Genomic DNA, 20,014 nt, shown 5'->3' on the forward strand with positions numbered 1-20,014 from the left:
TGTGGCTACGGGGGTCAGGGGGTATGGAGGGAAGGCTGGGGCGGGGTTCTGAGTTGGATGATCAGCCATGATCATAATAAATGGCGGTGCAGGCTCGAAGGGCCAAATGGCCTACTCCTGCACCTATTTTCTATGTTTCTATGTTTCTATCTATAGGGAAAGGAGGGATTCCCAGAGTGCCGGGGTGGCTGGAACACAAGGGTGTAGTTTCCCAGCTCATCAGGGAAGAGCACGAGATAAAGGCAGACCTAGTCATACCTTGCCCAGACTTTGCCAATGCATATGGTCATTACTACATAAGCTGGTGGAGATTGTACTGAACTGACGTCATATTCCAAGGAAGATAAAGGACTTCATCCTGGACTACTACGGGAACATCAGATTGAGAGTCTGCTCAGGAATGTCCATATCAAGCTGGCTCTGGCTCAAGAAGGGTATTATAACCAGATGTACAATCTTGGTGATTCTCTTCTCCCAAACTATGAACGTGCTGGTTAAGGCAGCTGAAGTGGAGAGTAGAGGCCCTCTAACTAAGACCGACATGCGGGAACGCCCAATCAGAGCCTTCATGGATGACCTCTCAGTGACAATAACATCAGTCCCAGGCTGTAGATGGATCCTCCAGGGGCAAGGATAAGGATAAGTTCAGGTCTCTGGTGTTAAAGAAAGCCAGACTCAAGCTTGAAGTTCCGTTTCTCCTTATAGATGGATGGGATAGCAACACTTCCGAAAAAAGTCAAGAAAATCTTTGACTGCAGTTCAAGAGATGCAACTGCCACCTGGAAAGCCACCAAGGAGTTAGAAATCTGACTCAGCAATGAGGACAGGTCAAGCTTACCTGGCAAGTTCAACACCTAGATCTAACAGAATGACATCCTCCCCCAAATCATCTGGCCCATGTCAACAGTTGAGGCTCTTCAAAGAAACATAAATGGCTACCTTTGAAGATGGCTGGGCCTCTCATGCAACCATAGTTCTGTATGGAACGAGGAATAAACTGCAGCTGCTCTTCAGCAGTTTGAACAAGGATTTCTTTTTTTCCTGTACAAGAGAAACCTCTTGTTGTACAGAGGTTCCAGCGACTCCAAAGTCTCGTCAGCAGGCATCGAGTCTGGATGGGCAGGAAGTGGAAAGCCAAGGATGCAGAGGAGATGGCTGAGTCATGTCTGAGGCACAGGGACCTGGTAGGGACAGTGGTGCCTGGTCTGGGCAGCTTCCCCTCAACCCACTCCGACAGGGCCCAGGGCAGGGAGAGACGCATACTTGTCCAGAAAGGGGACGTGCGTACCACTAGGATGGTAGGAACGGGGAGCAGGGAGCATCGCCAAGGTGGGAGGATAAGTTGAAGAGGGAGATCTCCTGATTCCATATCTGGCAGGCAGAACCCCAGCACATCAAGTTGATGATCCAGGCTGTGTACGATATCCTGCAAGTTCAGCAAACCTTTTCCCTTGGGTTTAAAATGAGGCACCATCATGTCTTCTCTGCCCTGGCAGGGGGACCCTGGAACACATTCTCAGCAGCTGCCCAAAAGCCCCGGGAGAAGGTTGCTACCACTGGTGCTGTAATCAGGTGCTGAAAGTAGTGGCTAAAAGTATCTCCTCAGCCATTAACAACAGTAGGCACCACTGCAAGCCCAGAAAGCCCATGGCCTTTGTCAAAGCTGGAGACCAACCACAGCCTCAGCCCAGACCACCAACTGCCTTGCTCGCTACGGCATCTGACAATCTTGGCAAACAACTAAAGCTCCCTGACTTCATCGACTCGTTGTCTGAGGCCTGGCATGATTATTCTGTTAGAAATCTCGAAGGTGGTGGCCGTGGTAGAACTGGCAGTGCCTTGGGAGGACCAGATTGAGGAGGCATGCAAGAAAGCCAGGTGCAAGGAGCTGATGGAGCAATCCCAGAGATGGGGTGGAGGGTATGATGTTAGCCCACAGAGCTGGAGTGTAGAGGCTTTGTTTGTTGCTCGCTCTGCAGAACCTACTCTCTCCCTGGGCCTTACAGGGGCCACAAAGAAAGGAGCCATCAGAACCATCATGGAGGCTGATGGCACAGATCTACAATGATGGTCTATACCCCATCTGAAGGAGGTGGCTGAAGAGATTGTGGAGGTATTAATAATGATCTTTCAAGAATCAATAATTCTGGTATGGTTATGGAGGACTGGAAAATTGCATATGTCACTCCACTCTTCAAGAAGGGAGGGAGGCAGAAGAAAGGAAATTACAGGCCAGTTAGTCTGGCCTCAGTATTGGAGATGTTGGAGTTGACTGTTAAGGATCTGGTTTCGGGGTACTTGGAGATACATGATAAAATAAGCCATAGTGAGCAGGATTTCCTCAAGGGAAAATCTTGCTTGACAAAACTGTTGGAATTCTTCGAAGAAAAAAACAAGCAGGATAAACCAAAGGGAAAAAAAAAATCAGTGTGGGTTGTTTATTTGGATTTTCAGAAGACCTTTATCAAGGCGTCACACATGATGCTGCTTAACAAATTAAGAGCCCATGGTATTACAGGAAAGATACGAGCATGGATAGAGCATTCACTAATTGGCAGGAGGCTAAGAGTGGGAATATAGGAATCCTTTTCTGGTTGGCTGCTGATGACTTGTGGTGTTCTACAGGGGTCTGTGTTGGGACTTACATTATACGTGAATGATTTGGATGATGGAATTGATGGTTTTGTTGCAAAGTTTGCAGATGATATGAAGATTGGTGGCGGGGCAGGTAATGTTGAGAAAGCAGAGAGGCTACAAAAGGACTTAGATTAGGAGAATGGACAAAGAAGTGGCAGATGGAACACAGTGTCAGGAAGCGTATGGCCACGCACTTTGATAGAAGAAATAAAAACATAGACTATTTTCGAAAATTCAAAAATCTGAGGTGCCAAGGGACTTGGGAGACCTCATGCAGGATTCCCTAAAGGTCTGGACATGTCTTGATCAGCAAGTTTCCTGATGACGTGAAACTATGTGTTGTTCTAGTGAAGAAGGTTATTGCAGATTTAGGGTCATGGACAAAATGTGGTAAATAGACTTCAATACAGAGAAGTGCAAGATGATGCATTTTGGAAAATCAGACCAGCGTCAGACTTGTACTGTTAACGATGGTACATTATGGAATGCAATGGAACAGAAGGATTTAGGAGTACAAGTACGTAGTTCATTGAAAGCGGTGGCACTGGTAAATTCAAGGTGGTGAAAAAGCCGACTTTCATCAATCACAGGTGAGCACAGGAGTGCAGATAAGATTTACCAGGTTGTTGCCAGGACTAGTGGGCCTAAATTATAAGTAGACATTGGCCAGGATAGGCATTCTCATCCTTGGAATGGAGGAGAATAAGAGGTGACCTTATAGAAATAATTAAAATCATGAGAAACACAGATTAAGTGGAAAGTAACAGTCTTTTCTACAGAATAGGGGAGTCCAAACTAGGGTGCAGAGGTTTAGGGTGAAAGGGGAAATATTTAAAAGGGATCTGAGAAGGAAATAGTTAAGACAGGTGCAATAGTATAATTTCAGAAGCATTTAGCAGGTGCATGCAGGAGCAGGACTTGGTTAGGTATGGACTAACTGAGTAGGCACCATGAATAGCAGCCAGTAGTTGGGCTGAAGGGCTTGTGTAATTGTATTGCTTTATGACCAACAATAAAAGCCCCAGCATGAATCAGTGTTGAACCAACATCCAGTAAATCACACTGATGAACCTTTTCTACATTTCCCTTATTGCAGCCATCTCCCTCGAGGCAGGCAGACAGGAGTTTACAATGTCCAGGTATGTTCTCACCACAGTGATACACAACATTCCAGGTATGTTTTCAGCACAGTCCTACTCTGTGTGTGTATTGTCACCGCAGTCGTACAGAATTGCAGTGAGAAATACTTTGCACTCAAATCTTGCACTGCAGGTAAACACAATTTTATCTTCTTTGAAAATCGAGGTGACAGGACAGAGCACAGCACAGGACAGGCCCTTGGTCTGCAATGCAGTGCTGAACAAATTAAACCAGTGACTCCTAATTAATCTAATCTCCTCTCCCTAAACACTAACCATATCCCTCCCTGCTCTGCATGCCATGTGTCTATCTAAGCGACTCATACATGCACCTATGCTTTCTGCCTCTACCACCTTCCTGGGAGTGCACTGCAGGCCTCCACCACTCTGGGGGAAAAAAATCTTGCCTCACACATCTCCTTTTGCACTGTCTCGCTCTCACTTTAATTACATGCCCTTCCTGTGAAGTACCTCCAATCACCGGGCCAAGCTCATAACTCTAACATTTCAGATAGCTGCTGATAAGTTCTCCCTCAGCTGGACGCTAGTCCCTCTAGTTGGACTCTCCACATTGTTTCAAGGAGCCCACTTGAATGCACCGAAGAAATCCTGCTCCAATCCAAGCCTCTTTTATTAAAGAAGTTCTGAGCACTACTGCAGAAGTTACAGTCTCACACTATGACAACTCTGTTGATTCTGTACCTCTCCATAATCTGTCTATATTTCCTTTTCCCCACCTCTCAGTGGCAACTGGGAGGTCTAAAACACAATCCCATCAGAATAATTGCATCAGTCCTATTTCTAAAACCCACCCAAACTGCCCCTGTGGTTGAATCAGAATGAGAATCCCGGCATGCGTCATGGAATTTGTTAACTTAGCAGCAGCAGTTCAATGCAATACATAAAATAGAAGAAAAAAAACAAAATAATAATAATAAGTAAATCAATCACAGTATATGCATATTGACTAGATTAAAAATCATGCAAAAAACAGAAATATATTTTTAAAAAGAAATAAGTGAGGTAGTGTCCAAGGGTTCAATGTCCATTTAGGAATCGGATGGCAGAGGAGCAGAAGCTGTTCCTGAATCACTGAGTGTGTGCCTTCAGGCTTCTGTATCTCCTACCTGATGGTAACAGTGAGAAAAGGGCATGCCCTGGGTGCTGGAGGTCTTTAATAATGGACGCTGCCTTTCTGAGACACCACTGCTTGAAGATGTCCTGGGTACTTTCTAGGCGAGTACCCAAGATGGAGCAGACTAGATTTACAACCCTCTGCAGCTTCTTTCAGTCCTGTGCAGTAGCCCTTCAGTCTGTCCTCCCCGAGTACTGCTGTGACATTTTCCCTTCTCAGTCGTGCAATCTCTCCACCTTCAGGACCAATGTGTTCCATTATAAAGAACGGAAGAGAGAACTTAAACAGGGAATCAGGAGGGCTAAAGGGGGCTATGAAGTATCATTTGCAAGTAGGATTAAAGGGAGTCCAAATGTGTTCTGTACATACATTGAAAACAAGAGAATAACTAGAGCGAGATTAAGATTTCTTAAGGACGAGAGTAAGAATTTATACCTTGAGCTAGTGGAAGTGGTGAGGTACTAAATGAGCACTGTGCATTGCTATTCAAGGAGAATGGCATGCAGGACAGAGAGATCAAAAAGAGGAATCTTGATATCAAGGAGGAGGTGTTGGGTTCTAAAGAATATTAGGTGGCTGGTTCCTAAGGCCTGAAGAGATCTAGCCCAGGATATTGAGGAAGTCAAAAGAAGAGGCTGCTGAAGTGCTGATAAAGGGTCTCCACTCGAAACGTCAACTGTTTACTCTTCTCCAAAGATGCTGCCTGGCCTGCTACGTTCCTATGTTGTGTGAGTGTTGCAGAAGGTTCTTGATATACTGCAGATGTTCGAAATCTCTAAAGTCACAGGAGAAGCCCACAGAAGCCGGGAGTCCTTCCTTTGTTGATCAGAGTGAAACTGCAAAGAATAAGCCTTCTGCCCAATTTGGTGTCATCTACAAACTAATTAATCACTCCATCTACATTCTCATCCAAATTATTGGTGTTTATGAACAAGGGATAATCCAGAAAATTATAGGCAGGTGAGCATTATATCAATGTTTGGAAAATTACTGGATAATGACGTGACATGATGTGCTGGCAAGGAAGGCTCCCTGGCTCCGAGCAGCAGGCATCTACCTGGCCACAGCAGATGTGAGGAAGACCCTAGCCACGTAAAGCTGTGGAGCCTGATAACATATCGGGTTTGGTGCTAAGGGACTGTGCAGTCCTGTTAACAAAGACTCTGACACACATCTTCAACACCTCTCTGGAACAGTCCACCGTCCCCACAGGCCTCAAGGCAAGCAGAGGGTGATGGTAATCTGCCTTAATGCCGACTGTCCAGTGGCACTGACGACAACAATAATGATGTTGGATCGCATAAAATCCCATCTTCCTGCAATACAGGACACTTTCCAGTTTGTTTATTACTCAAACCAGTCCACTGATAATGCCATAGCCTTAGACCTCCACCCCATCCTGTCCCCTGGAAAATGGTGCCTCATACTCCAGGATGCTGTTTATCGACTTCAGCTCAGCATTAATATGAGGATTCTTAGCGATGGATGCCACCTTCTTGAGGCACGACCCCGCGAAGATGTCCTTGATTATGGGTTATGCCCATATGGAGCTGGCTAAGTCTACAAGTTCTCGTCCCTGTAAATCAAGAGGATTGAGAGTTTCAAATTCCCTGAACAAACATCACCAATAACTTGTCCTGATCCAACCACATAGGCATGCTAAGGAAGTTCAGCATGTTCCCACTGACCCTCCCCAGTTTTTAGGATTCCAGCACAGAAAGCATCCTGTACCTATCTGCATCATGGCCTGGACGACAGAAAACTGCAGAGCTGTGGACACAGCTCAGTGCATCACAGGAACCAATCTCTCCTCCAGGGACTCTGCCTACATGTCTTGCTGCTTCGGCAAAGCAGCCAACATAGTCAAAGGCCCCTCTCAGCCTGGACATTCTCGCTTCACCCCTCCCCATCTCGCAGATGAAAGAAAAACCTGAAAGCATGTATCACCAGGTTCAAGGACAATTTGTATGCTGCTGTTCTGAACCTACTGAATGAGCTTGTGCAATTAGATGAGCTCTTGATCTCACAATCTAACTCATCATGGCCTTACACCGTATGACTTGCCTGGATCACAGTAGATTCACTGTTCTGTTATTGATTTTCCTTTGCACTGATGTTATGAAATGATCTGTAAGGTTGGCATGCAAAACAAAGTTTTTCCACTGTATCTTGGTGGTTGGTATCCATCTGTCTCAAAGGTCAATGGGTGATGGTGATCATCACAAGCCTGAGTGGAAGGTATGGAGACCCTGAGATGCCCAGTCATCAAGATCCCCCTCTCGGCCTCATCAGTGTAGTCCAAAGGAGAGCTTATGAAGCAATATGTTTGGCACCAGCTTGGCTACAGGAGTTGCCAGGAGGATGTTCAATGGCGTCCAGCTGCCTTTGGGGCCCCACTCCGGATTTGCTGTCTGGGTTTACTCCCGTAGCCTTTGTTTCTCCCGAGGCTGCCCGTAAGGCAGTGGGGCTATTTACCCATAGCTGGGGATCTGGTTCACAAGCACCAGGGCCTGTCCACACACTGGTGGGCCTGTGTGCTATGTGTGCAGAGGCCAGACCTCCTCCCTGTCCTCCGTAGTTCAGCCTGAGTCCAAAAGGAAGTTCAGTTACCATGTATCTTGGTACATGTTACAATAACAAACCAATTACAAATAGCCTCATCAAGCTCCTGAGTTAAGCCTTGCTGATGGGAGGAAAGCTCTTGTTCCCAACAGGCAGAACTGCACGAGACCATAAGACAGTGGTCCCCAACCACCGGGCCGTGGACCGGTACTGGGCCGCAAAGCATGTGCTACCAGGCCGCGAGGAAATGATATGACTTGGCAACGTGACTGGTGTGCCAACTTGCCAGTTGGTGCCTTCTTGCCCAGGCTCCTGGCGGCAGAAATATTGCCAAATGTAACTGACCAAAAAACATTTTCCTTAAAGGAAAATGTTTTAGGAAAAGGATAGTATGTAATTTTTGTGCCGATGATTTTAGCATGTAAAAAGCCAGGAAAAAGCCAAAACCCTAATGAATTTTCTGACACCAACCACTTTGGGGAAAAGCCAGATTTCCGGGATTTGACCCCACCGAAGCCAATCTGGTAACCCTGTAAATGAGTCAGCTGCACCTTTCCTCATTCCCTGTCAGTCTGCAAGAACATTGTCAATATTAAACCAAACCGGTCCACAGTGCAAAAAAAGGTTGGGGACCCCTGCCATAAGACAGAGAAGAATTAGACCATTTGGCCCATCAAGTCTGTTCTGCTATTCTATCACGGTTCATTTACTGTCCTTCTCACAATGGTCAATAGTGGCAAATGCAGCGGCCATGAGTGGAAAGTCTGGGCTGAGGAACCTTCCAAAGGGAGTTGAGGATGCAGGAAGCAAGCAGTGTTTAGTTCAATCTCTGGTGGAAGGCTGGTAAGTGAACTCGAGTGACCAGATGACCATTAGTGAGTGTGTTAACTGGGGTGCTGACAGAAGACATGGGTGGGAAGTGGTGTTAGATTTCTGAGGACTGTTCCAACACCTTCCCAACATTGGTAAAAGTTTAGAGAAAGCTGGTACGTGTACTGGCCAAGATAGCGCTGAGGCAATCTAATGAAAAGAAAGCAGTGAACAGGGAGGAATCTAAAGTAGTCACTCCTAAATAGGGGATTTCAAAATATAAAGCTTAATCAGTAATTACGTAAGTCAACTCCATCACATAATACGTGGCTGTGCAATGAAGAGGTTCTGATTAGGCTGACCCATTGAACACTTCATGCTTGCTCACCAACTACGAAATGAGAACACCTGTTGGTGACTCAGTTTGCAATTACCAATTTTCCACAGAGTATCCCACAGGTTTCCACTCCTCGGGCTGTATTGGCCTCAGCGAGCCGGAGAAACTGCTGACACAGGCCGTTAGGAATTGCCACATTACGGAGCTTGTCTGCAGAAAAATCTGGAACAGAAAACAACAATAAATCATGTGTACACAGCAAGCATCCAAGTTACTCAGTGTATCTCTCACCACGTGGCCAAGCACTTGTATAACGAAAATGATGTCTCATACAGCCAGGAGGATGTTGTTCACTGACTTCAGCTTGGCACTTAACATGATCATCCCTCAAAATCTAGTGGGTAAACTGCCCTCGTTGGGACTCAAAACCCCTCTCTGTAACTGGATCTTGGACTTCTTGACAAGAAGACCCCAGTCAATCTGAATTGGCAGCAACATCTCAAGTTCCACCACGTTGAGCGCTGGTGCCCCCTCAGCCCGCTGCTGACTCACGACTGCACTGTCAGATTCAAGTTGCACGGTACTACAATGGCTGGCCTCATCAACCACAATGATGATCGGCATTCAGAGAGGAGGAAGAAAGGCTTGTCAAATGGAGCGAGAACAACAACTTGAGCTTCAACGTGGACAAGACAAAAAAAGATGATTATGGACTTCAGGAAGGCCCAGGTCAACCACTCTCCATTGCATATCAATGGCTCTGCCGTGGAGAGCGAAGAGCACCAAGTTCCTTGGTGTGCACATGGCGTACAATCTAACCTGGACATACAACTCCTCCTCACTAATCAAGAAGGAACGGCAGTGTCAACACTTTGAGGAGATTGAGACATGCAAGGCTCCTCGCCCCCATTCTAACAACTTTCTACAGGAGCACCACCGAGAGTGTCCTGTTTCACAGGATCACTGTGTGCTACGGAAGCTGGAAATTGCAAGAGCCTACAGAGGATAATAAAATTTGCCAAGAGGATCATCGGAGTCACCCTCACCCCTATTTGTGACATTTACCCGGAGCGTTGCTGATGAAGCATTTTTAGGGTCCCTCCCACCCATCCCACAATCTCTTTAACCCACTACCATCAGGACGGAGGTACAAAGGCGTCATGACTTGGACTGCCAGACTGCGTAACAACTTGTTCCCTCAGGCTGTGAGATTAATAAGTACCTTGCCATCACTGAGGTCTCATTATTAGGACAGCAAGCTGTTTACTGTACTGGTTACCGTGCTGCACTTTACTACAGTCATTTTGAATTATAGTATATTTTGGTTTATGTGCTATGTGTGATACATGTTGTGTGAGTACATTGTGATCTGGAGGAACATTGTCTCATTTGGTTTGATAACAATAAACTTCCATACAAAATGTTATACTATTCGGCCCACTCATCCCTGCTGACCATGATGGCCTATATTCTTCTAAAGCCTCCTCATCCACATTCAGTGGCCACTTTATCAGATACCCAGTGCGGTCTTCTGCTGCTGTAGCCCTTGAACTTCAAAGTTCAACATCTGCATTCAGAGATCATCTTCTGCACACCACTGCTGTAATGCGTGGTTGTCTGAGTTACGGTCACCTTCCCGTCAGCTTGAACCAGCCCGGCCATTCTCCTCTGACCTCTCTCATTAAGGCGGCATTTTCGCCCACAGAACCGCCACTCACTGGATGTTTCTTGTACAAAACTACACATCCCCATTCTGATGGTTGGTCTGAACAACAACTGAACCTGTTGATCTTGTCTGCATGCTTTTATATATTAATTTGCTGCCATACCTTTGGCTGATTAGATATCTCCATTATCAGTCAGGTGTACAAGTGTACTTAATAAAGCGGCTACTGAAAGTATGACCTGTCTTTACTATCTCCTCTGGCAGCTTGCTCCACATACCCGCCATCCCCGTGTGATAAAATTACTGTTCAGGTCCCCTTCTAGTCTTTCTGCTCTCAACTTAAACCTACATCCGCTAGAGTTAGGCTCAGCTACCTCGGGGAAAAGACTCTGACCATCTGCCTTGACCACACCTCTCACGATTTAGAAATTCTGAGAGGTTAGATAGCCAAAGTCAGTTTCCCATGTCCTGTATTCAAAGACTAACCTCCGCATTAACAATAGCTGCTGGTATTGGCTGTACAGTTCTTTCCGTCCAAGTCCCAGCTCCTTACATCGCTCAGAAAGCAAGACAGTACAAGTCAAATAAAAATTGGTCTTTGCCACTTTCTTCCATTAACATCAACACTATAAAATAGGAAGTTAAATAAACTGAAGTTATTTCATTCTCATATAAATTATAAGAAATCTACTGCTTTGAATGCATGGGAAGGAAATACTCAGTCTGTCACTATTATGTTTATAACTTGACACAAGGCTTCTCCCACCTCATACTTTCAACAGGATATTCCACTTCCTTGGCACTCGTGCATCTCACCACTCCCCTTAACCCTATCCATACAATTTAATGGCAACATAAGACAGCTAGGAAAGAAAGCAGGTGCTGAAGAAGCCATAAAGTAGACTACAACTGGGATTCTGAGAGATTGGTTGGTCGCCAGAGATTATAATGAGGGAAAATATGAAACTATCTATTCTAACAGCAAAAATAAAAATGCACCTAATCAAATTGAAGAGAGTTGTGAGATGCAGAGGGCTTAGGATGTGTTAGTGTACAGATTCAATGAACTAATATGCAAGCACAGTAACTAAGAAAGTTAATAATGCTATTGTTTATTGCTAAATTCAGAGATATCTTGTTTAGGCTACGAAGGGCCCAGGTGAAACTTTATCTGGGGTACTATATATAGATTTGGGTCCTATTTAATAAAGGATGTTACTGTGTCAGATGCAGATCAAAGTTCTAACAACTAGAATGGAATAGTTTGCCTCACGAAAAGATTGGACAGGCTAAGTTTGCATCCACTGGAATTTTGAGGAATGAATGGGAAATTAAATGCAAAATCCTCTAGAGGATAGATGTGTCTTCTTGTGGCAGATGGTGTTATTGTTTAACATTGAAGACTCACCTAGTCAAAACAAAGGTGAATTACTTTTCTCACAAAAGGCTATAATTTTTGAAATTCTGCTTGCATTGTCCTTTCAGGAAGAAAATACATAAATATTTTAAGGAAAAAAAAAATAGGCAGACACTTGATAAGCAAGTGGGTTCCCTTCACAACTCACAGGTCCAGTCTTCCATTCCTAGCAACCACTTCCCACTCCTTACGGGACTTTCTCAACTGCAGGCAACACAACGCTCATCCTTTCCCTTTTTCTTTCCACCTCTGTGGGCTCAAACAATCTTTCCAGATGAAGCAACAATACATTTCTACTTCTGGCATTCACACCACGTTCTCAACATTGGTGGAACCAGGGAGACTGGGTGATCACTTGTATTCAGTTGACAGGGGTATCCCTGAGCTTCCTTTAGTCTGTCACTTTTAATTCTCCACTTACTGACATCTTTGTCTGTGGTCTCCTGCACTGAATGAGTCTAGTGCGCACTTCAGGAACATTACTCATCTTCTGCCTGAGCACCCGGCAGCCTTATGAACTTGAATTCTACAACTTTAGGTAACTCGTTTTATCTGTCCGTATCATTCATTCATTTGTAACATTGTATTTTTTCTTTCCTTTATCCAGGAGAGGAGGATGTACCCAGCTTAACCTCATTTTCAGACCCTGCAGTTCATAACTCCTAAGTTCCTTTGTGTATATTCTCCTTCTCTAACTGTTCCCATTCACTCACTGACCAGATAACCCTGTCTAGAGCTCATCCCCTCGGTTACCTTGCTTTACCACGTCATGATAACAATACCTCATCTTCTGTCTGGGCACATTGCAGCTTCCTGCACTCGCTATTCAATTCTATAACTTTAAGTAATTTGATTTCTACCTGTATGTGTCAACCTTTGAAATATTGGATCAATTATGTTCCCCCACCCACAAACATTCCTTTTTGCCCCCCCTCTGAGAATGGAGAATATACCTGATGGACATGCCTTGCTGCTCTGCACTTTGCAATTCCTCGAACACTTTGATCATTTCATTATTCTGACTCCCGTTCCCTCTTTGGCCAGATAACATTGTCTACAGCTTACCTGCACGGTCACCTCAACTTTATCCATCAGATCTGTCACCCTCCCTGCAGCTTATTCAGTTTCTTCTGTCTCTTCCTCAGCTCTGCCTGAAACGTTAACTGTTCCTTTTCCCAACAACGAAGCCTGACCTGCTGAGTGTTTTTTTCACTAATGTTTCATGTCAATGACCTTTCATCAAAATCAGGAAAATTAAGAAAACAGGCCTATTTTGAATTGTAGGAAATTGGAGGGGTGAAGGAAACAGGGAAGAAAACAAATGCTGCGTTATCCAACACCCAATTTTTGTCATCCTTTCTTTTTGGCACTGCCAAAAGCCCTCAAGTCACAAATACAACTTCTCCTTGCCACAGAGACTTGAGGAAAATTGCCCCCACTGCCAATAAATTTGTCACTTACAGCCTCGAAGAAACCCAAACAAATAACAGCAGCTTGTTTTAGCAGATCTCTTATCATGAAATAATCTAAGACCATTAAGAAATCAATCACTCAGCACCTGCCCTGTAGTTCTTTTCAAAATCTTGTGTGTCTCAAAAAGATAGCTCAGACTTTACAAAATTGTGCTCAGTGTAATCCCTCGGATTTGAGGATTCTTGTCCGTGACTAACTTCTCTTTGTGATCACAAGAATAACTGGGGCTGTGCTGCACTGTCTCAACTCCTCCATCTGTAACTGGATCGTGGGCTTCATGATGAAGAGACCACGAACTGTCTATATTGGCAGAGCACCGCTGGCTCCATCATGCCAAGCAATGCCACCCACACCCAGGGCTAACGCACGACTGTACTGCCAAATCCAGTTCTGACCACATCAATGACAATGGCTGGCCTCATCAGCAACAATGATGAAACAGCATTTAGAGGGGGAGGTAGAGCAGCCAATGGACTGGTGTAAACACAACCCCAGTCTCAGCATGGATAAAATTAGAGATGATTGTGGGATTCAGGAAGGTGCAGGCTGACCATTCCCTCCTGTACATCAATGGTTTCTCTGCAGAGAGAGTCAGGAGCACCAAGTTTCTTGCTGGGCACATTACTGACAGTCTCATCTGGCTCCTCAACACTTCCCAATAAGAATGTGTTGTGTGAGGCTCACCCCCATTTTACCCACCACCACCACCAATTCTCACCACGTTCTACTGGAGCTCCATTCAGAGTGCCCTGACCAGCTGCATCCCTGTCTGGTACGGCAATGGCAATGCATCAGATTACAAGGCCCTGCGATGGATAGTGAGGTCTACTGAAAGTATCAAAGAAATATAGAAACATAGAAAATAGGTGCAGGAGTAGGCCATTCGGCCCTTCGAGCCTGCACCGCCATTTATTATGATCATGGCTGATCATCCAACTCAGAACCCCGCCCCAGCCTTCCCTCCATACCCCCTGACCCCTGTAGCCACAAGGGCCATATCTAACTCCCTCTTAAATATAGCCAATGAACTGGCCTCAACTGCTTCCTGTGGCAGAGAATTCCACAGATTCACCACTCTCTGTGTGAAGAAGTTTTTCCTAATCTTGGTCCTAAAAGGCTTCCCCTCTATCCTCAAACTGTGGCCCCTCGTTCTGGACTTCTCCAACATTGGGAACAATCTTCCTGCATCTAGCCTGTCCAATCCCTTTAGGATCTTATACGTTTCAATCAGATCCCCCCTCAATCTTCTAAATTCCAACGAGTACAAGCCCAGTTCATCCAGTCTTTCTTCATATGAAAGTCCTGCCATCCCAGGAATCAATCTGGTGAACTTTCTTTGTACTCCCTCTATGGCAAGGATGTCTTTCCTCAGATTAGGGGACCAAAACTGCACACAATACTCCAGGTGTGGTCTCACCAAGGCCTTGTACAACTGCAGTAGTACCTCCCTGCTCCTGTACTCGAATCCTCTCGCTATAAATGCCAGCATACCACTCGCCTTTTTCACCGCCTGCTGTACCTGCATGCCCACTTTCAATGACTGGTGTATAATGACACCCAGGTCTCGTTGCACCTCCCCTTTTCCTAATCGGCCACCATTCAGATAATAATCTGTTTTCCTACTTTTGCCACCAAAGTGGATAACTTCACATTTATCCACATTAAATTGCATCTGCCATGAATTTGCCCACTCACCCAACCTATCCAAGTCACCCTGCATCCTCTTAGCATCCTCCTCACAGCTAACACTGCCCCCCAGCTTCGTGTCATCCGCAAACTTGGAGATGCTGCATTTAATTCCCTCATCCAAGTCATTAATATATATTGTAAACAACTGAGGTCCCAGCACTGAGCCTTGCGGTACCCCAGTAGTCACCGCCTGCCATTCTGAAAAGGTCCCGTTTATTCCCACTCTTTGCTTCCTGTCTGCTAACCAACTCTCCACCCACACCAATACCTTACCCCCAATAACGTGTGCTTTAAGTTTGCACACTAATCTCCTGTGTGTGACCTTGTCAAAAGCCTTCTGAAAATCCAAATATACCACATCCACAGGTTCTCCCCTATCCACTCTACTAGTTACATCCTCAAAAAATTCTATGAGATTCGTCACACATGATTTTCCTTTCACAAATCCATGCTGACTTTGTTCGATCATTTCACCGCTTTCCAAATGTGCTGTTATCACATCCTTGATAACTGACTCCAGCAGTTTCCCCACCACCGACGTAAGGCTAACCGGTCTATAATTCCCCGGTTTCTCTCTCCCTCCTTTTTTAAAAAGTGGAGTTACATTAGTCACCCTCCAATCCTCAGGAACCAGTCCAGAATCTAACGAGTTTTGAAAAATTATCACTAATGCATCCACTATTTCTTGGGCTACTTCCTTAAGCACCCTGGGATGCAGACCATCTGGCCCTGGGGATTTATCTGCCTTCAATCCCTTCAATTTACCTAACACCACTTCCCTACTAACATGTATTTCGCTCAGTTCCTCCATCTCACTGGACCCTCTGTCCCCTACTATTTCTGGAAGATTATTCATGTCCTCCTTAGTGAAGACAGAACCAAAGTAATTATTCAATTGGTCTGCCATGTCCTTGCTCCCCATAATCAATTCACCTGTTTCTGTCTGCAGGGGACCTACATTTGTCTTTACCAGTCTTTTCCTTTTTACATATCTATAAAAGCTTTTACAGTCTGTTTTTATGTTCCCTGCCAGTTTTCTCTCATAATCTTTTTTCCCCTTCCTAATTAAGCCCTTTGTCCTCCTCTGCTGAACTCTGAATTTCTCCCAGTCCTCAGGTGAGCCACTTTCTCTGGCTAATTTGTATGCTTCTTCTTTGGAATTGATACTATCCCTAATTTCTCTTGTCAGCCACAGGTGCACTACCTTCCTTGATTTATTCTTTTGCCAAACTGGGATGAACAATTGTTGTAGTTCATCCATGCAACCTTTAAATGCTTGCCATTGCATATCCACCGTCAATCCTTTAAGTGTCATTTGCCAGTCTATCTTAGCTAATTCACGTCTCATACCTTCAAAGTTACCCCTCTTTAAGTTCAGAACCTTTGTTTCTGAATTAACTATGTCACTCTCCATCTTAATGAAGAATTCCACCATATTATGGTCACTCTTACCCAAGGGGCCTCTCACGACAAGATTGCTAATTAACCCTTCCTCATTGCTCAAAACCCAGTCCAGAATAGCCTGCTCTCTAGTCGGTTCCTCGACATGTTGGTTCAAAAAACCATCCCGCATACATTCCAACAAATCCTCTTCCTCAGCACCTTTACCAATTTGGTTCACCCAATCTACATGTAGATTGAAGTCACCCATTATAACTGCTGTTCCTTTATTGCACACATTTCTAATTTCCTGTTTAATACCATCTCCGACCTCACTACTACTGTTAGGTGGCCTGTACACAACTCCCACCAGCGTCTTCTGCCCCCTAGTGTTACGCAGCTCTACCCATATCGATTCCACATCTTCCCGGCTTATGTCCTTCCTTTCTATTGCGTTAATCTCTTCTTTAACCAGCAACGCCACCCCACCTCCCCTTCCTTCATGTCTATCCCTCCTGAATATTGAATATCCCTGAACGTTGAGCTCCCATCCCTGGTCACCCTGGAGCCATGTCTCTGTGATCCCAACTATATCATAATCATTAATAACAATCTGCACTTTCAATTCATCCACCTTATTACGAATGCTCCTTGCATTGACACACAAAGCCTTCAGGTGCTCTTTTACAACTCTCTTAGCCCTTATACAATTATGCTGAAAAGTGGCCCTTTTTAATGCTTGCCCTGGATTTGTCGGCCTGCCACTTTTACTTTTCTCCATAGTACTTTTTGCTTCTACCCTCACTTTACACCCCTCTGTCTCTCTGCACTGGTTCCCATCCCCCTGTAGTGAACTAACCTCCTCACACCTAGCCTCTTTAATTTGATTCCCAACCATTCTAGTTTAAAGTCACCTCAGTAGCCCCCGCTAATCTCCCTGCCAGGATATTGGTCCCCCTAGGATTCAAGTGCAACCCGTCCTTTTTGTACAGGTCATCCCTGCGCCAAAAGAGGTCCCAATGATCCAAAAACTTGAATCCCTGCCCCCTGCTCCAATCCCTCAGCCACGCATTTATCCTCCACCTCATCGCATTCCTACTCATCATCAGGATCTCTCTCCCCATTCCCCACCCAAATCAGGATATATATCAGAGGCGCTGCATATTCAGCATCCACATAGTTGTCAAAAGACCCCTCCTATCCTTCCCACAGTCTCCTTGACTGCCTGCCATCAGGCAGAAAGTACTGCAGCACAAGAACCAGAACTGTCAGGCTGGGTAACAGCCTTCCCCCAGGACCGTTAGACTTCTCCACACCACACTGCCACCCAGCTCACCTGTAAAACCCAGTCTGAATGCCCTGCCGACAACCACCCCCCACCCCCCAGCCCCATGTCTACAGCTCACTGACTCACTCTCATCCTGCACTGGTCACTTTCCATCTTCCCTTGCTACCGTTTCACACTGCTTGTTTTTATTATAATGGTACACCTGACATTATACTGCCTCACATAAACCTGCATCTTGCAATTTAAGTCAACCGGCCCATGCCACTCAGGGGCGTGCTAATACTATTTGTAATTATATGTGCTGACTATATGTACCTTTGCACTTTGGCTCTGGAGGAACAATGTTTTGTTTAGTTGTATACGTGTGTACGGTTGAATGACAAATTTGAACTTGAACGACCCTGCTCCACCATTCAGAATGTTCTTGGATGATCCATCGCTTCCCTCTCCTGCCCATATAACTCTCTGTGTGTCCAAAAACCTATCAGTCTCAGGCTTAACTAGTGAGCAGCCCTGGAGCCCAAGGAAGCCACTTTGGAATGGGCTTCATTGCAGAGCTTACAGTCAACAAAAAACACTGCTCCATGCAAGAAAGTGAGCTCCCACCCTCCCCATCCTATCAAAGATATTTATTGAGACTGACTTTTGAAGAGAGAGAAATGCCTCAGCCTGTTCAGTCTCTCTATTAATGACTGAATAAACAAAGAATTCTACTGTTAAAGGTCTTAGATATACAGTGGGTGTGAATAAAAGTCGGGCCTCACTGTTCCAGTTGCTTCCAAAGGTTGTGGGCTTCGTTGAACGATCTATGACAGGCGGACCAGCATTTGGAACGCTTGAAGCAGGCCACGGTGGGCTCATATCATTCGGTGGTCTCGTAATGCCAGGGATAAGGGGGTAGTCCTTCGATGTGGGAGGGCTCTCTGGTTTTGCGAATTCCACCAGCACTTTTAGTCGCTCCTTCTCCAGCTGTTGCTTCCGGATCATCTCTTCAAAGGCACGGAACTGCTCCTGTTCAACTTGCTGCTGTCGCATTCTTGCCACCCTCTGCTTTTCATCTTCAAGCTGTTGCTGCCGGGCCAACTCGTGCGCAAACTCCTCAGCTTCCCTCTGCTGTAAAACGCAAGCAAGACGTTACCTGTAGTACACTGTCATGCCCATCCACCTTATAACAAGAACAACCGTAGGGCGCCATGGTACCATAGGGGTTAGCACGAAACAACTGCAGCTCAGGGCATTGGAGTTCAGACTTCATTTCCAGCGCCCGCTGTAAGCAAGTTTGTAAGTTCCTTCCCATGTGCACCTGGGTTTCCTCTGGGTGATCCGGTTTCCTGCCACAGTCCAATTAGTGGGTTAATTGATCATTGTAAATTGTCCCGTGATTAGTGTAGGGTTAAATTGGCGGGTGCTGACCGAAGGGCCGGAAGGGCCTGTTCTTCACTGTATCGCTAAATAAAAGGTTTCAGATTTCTGGATCATTGGGATCTCCTCTGGGGAAGGCATGACCTGTCCAAAAAGGACGGGTTACAGCAGAACTCGAGGTGGACCACTATCTTTATGGGCAGGTTTGCTGGGTAGGGCTTAAACTAATTTGGCTGAGGATGGGGCAGTTGGTATTCAAGTAGATGTAGTGTTCAGTGAGACTGTGAGGAAGCAGAGTCAGATAATAGGGCAGAATTTCAGTCAGTGGGATGAGTTGAAGCGTAACATGGCAGCAAAATCAAAAAGGGCGATGAATGTGTTATATTTGAATGCGTACAGTATATGGAATAAGGTCGATGATGTTGTAGCTCAATTAGAGATTGGCAGGTATAACACTGTGGGATATCACCGGGGCTGAAAGATCATAGCTAGGAGCTTCACATCCAACGATACACCTTCCATCAAAAGGACAGACAGGTAGGCAGACGGTGTGTGGGGAGGGGTCTCTTGATAAAAAATGAAATGAAATCCTTTGAAACAGTTAATATAGGATCAAAAGTTATATACAGGCCTCAAAATAGTAGCCAGCATGTGGGATACTAATTACAATGGGAGATAGAAAAGGGTAATATTAATGGGGGATATCAGTATGCAGGTAGATTGGGAAAATCAGGTTGATGTTGGATCCTAAGAGAGTGATTTTGGAGAATGCCTATGTGATGGCTTTTTAGAGCAGCCTGTGGTTGAGCACGCTAGGGGAAAGGCAATTCTGGATTGGGTGCTGTGTCATGAAACAAATTTAATTAGGGAGCTTAAGGTAAAGGAACCCTTAGGAAGCAGTGATCATAACATGATAGAATTCATCCAGCACTTTGAAGATAAAGTCAGATGTATCAATATTAAAGTGGAGTAAAGGGAATTACAGAGGCCTGAGAGTGGTGCTAGCTGAAGTTGATTGAAAGGGGACACTAGCATTGATAAGGCAGAAAAACAATGGCTGAAGTTTCTGGGGACAATTCAAGACACAAGATAAATACATCCCAAAGATGAAGTAGTATT

At 45.2% G+C, this 20,014-nt stretch overlaps 1 protein-coding gene across 5 annotated transcripts in view; it reads right to left on the reverse strand.

Moving 5' to 3' along the window:
* The window catches only part of LOC140201734 (STAM-binding protein-like), a 70,036-nt gene that overhangs the window by 21,516 nt on the left and 28,506 nt on the right, over window positions 1-20,014 (reverse strand). For all 5 annotated transcript variants that reach the window (XR_011886944.1, XM_072266333.1, XM_072266331.1 and 2 more), the window contains 2 exons: window positions 18,298-18,646; window positions 8,718-8,842 (listed from right to left, as the gene is read on the reverse strand). Coding sequence is in view for 4 of the 5 variants with exons in the window: in XM_072266333.1 (XP_072122434.1) it covers window positions 8,718-8,842; window positions 18,298-18,646 (474 nt within the window). In the remaining variant the exon portion in view is untranslated. The remainder of the gene's footprint in view (window positions 1-8,717; window positions 8,843-18,297; window positions 18,647-20,014) is intronic.

This window comes from Mobula birostris, chromosome 8, assembly GCF_030028105.1.
Source record: "Mobula birostris isolate sMobBir1 chromosome 8, sMobBir1.hap1, whole genome shotgun sequence".
NCBI classification, from domain to species: domain Eukaryota; kingdom Metazoa; phylum Chordata; class Chondrichthyes; order Myliobatiformes; family Myliobatidae; genus Mobula; species Mobula birostris.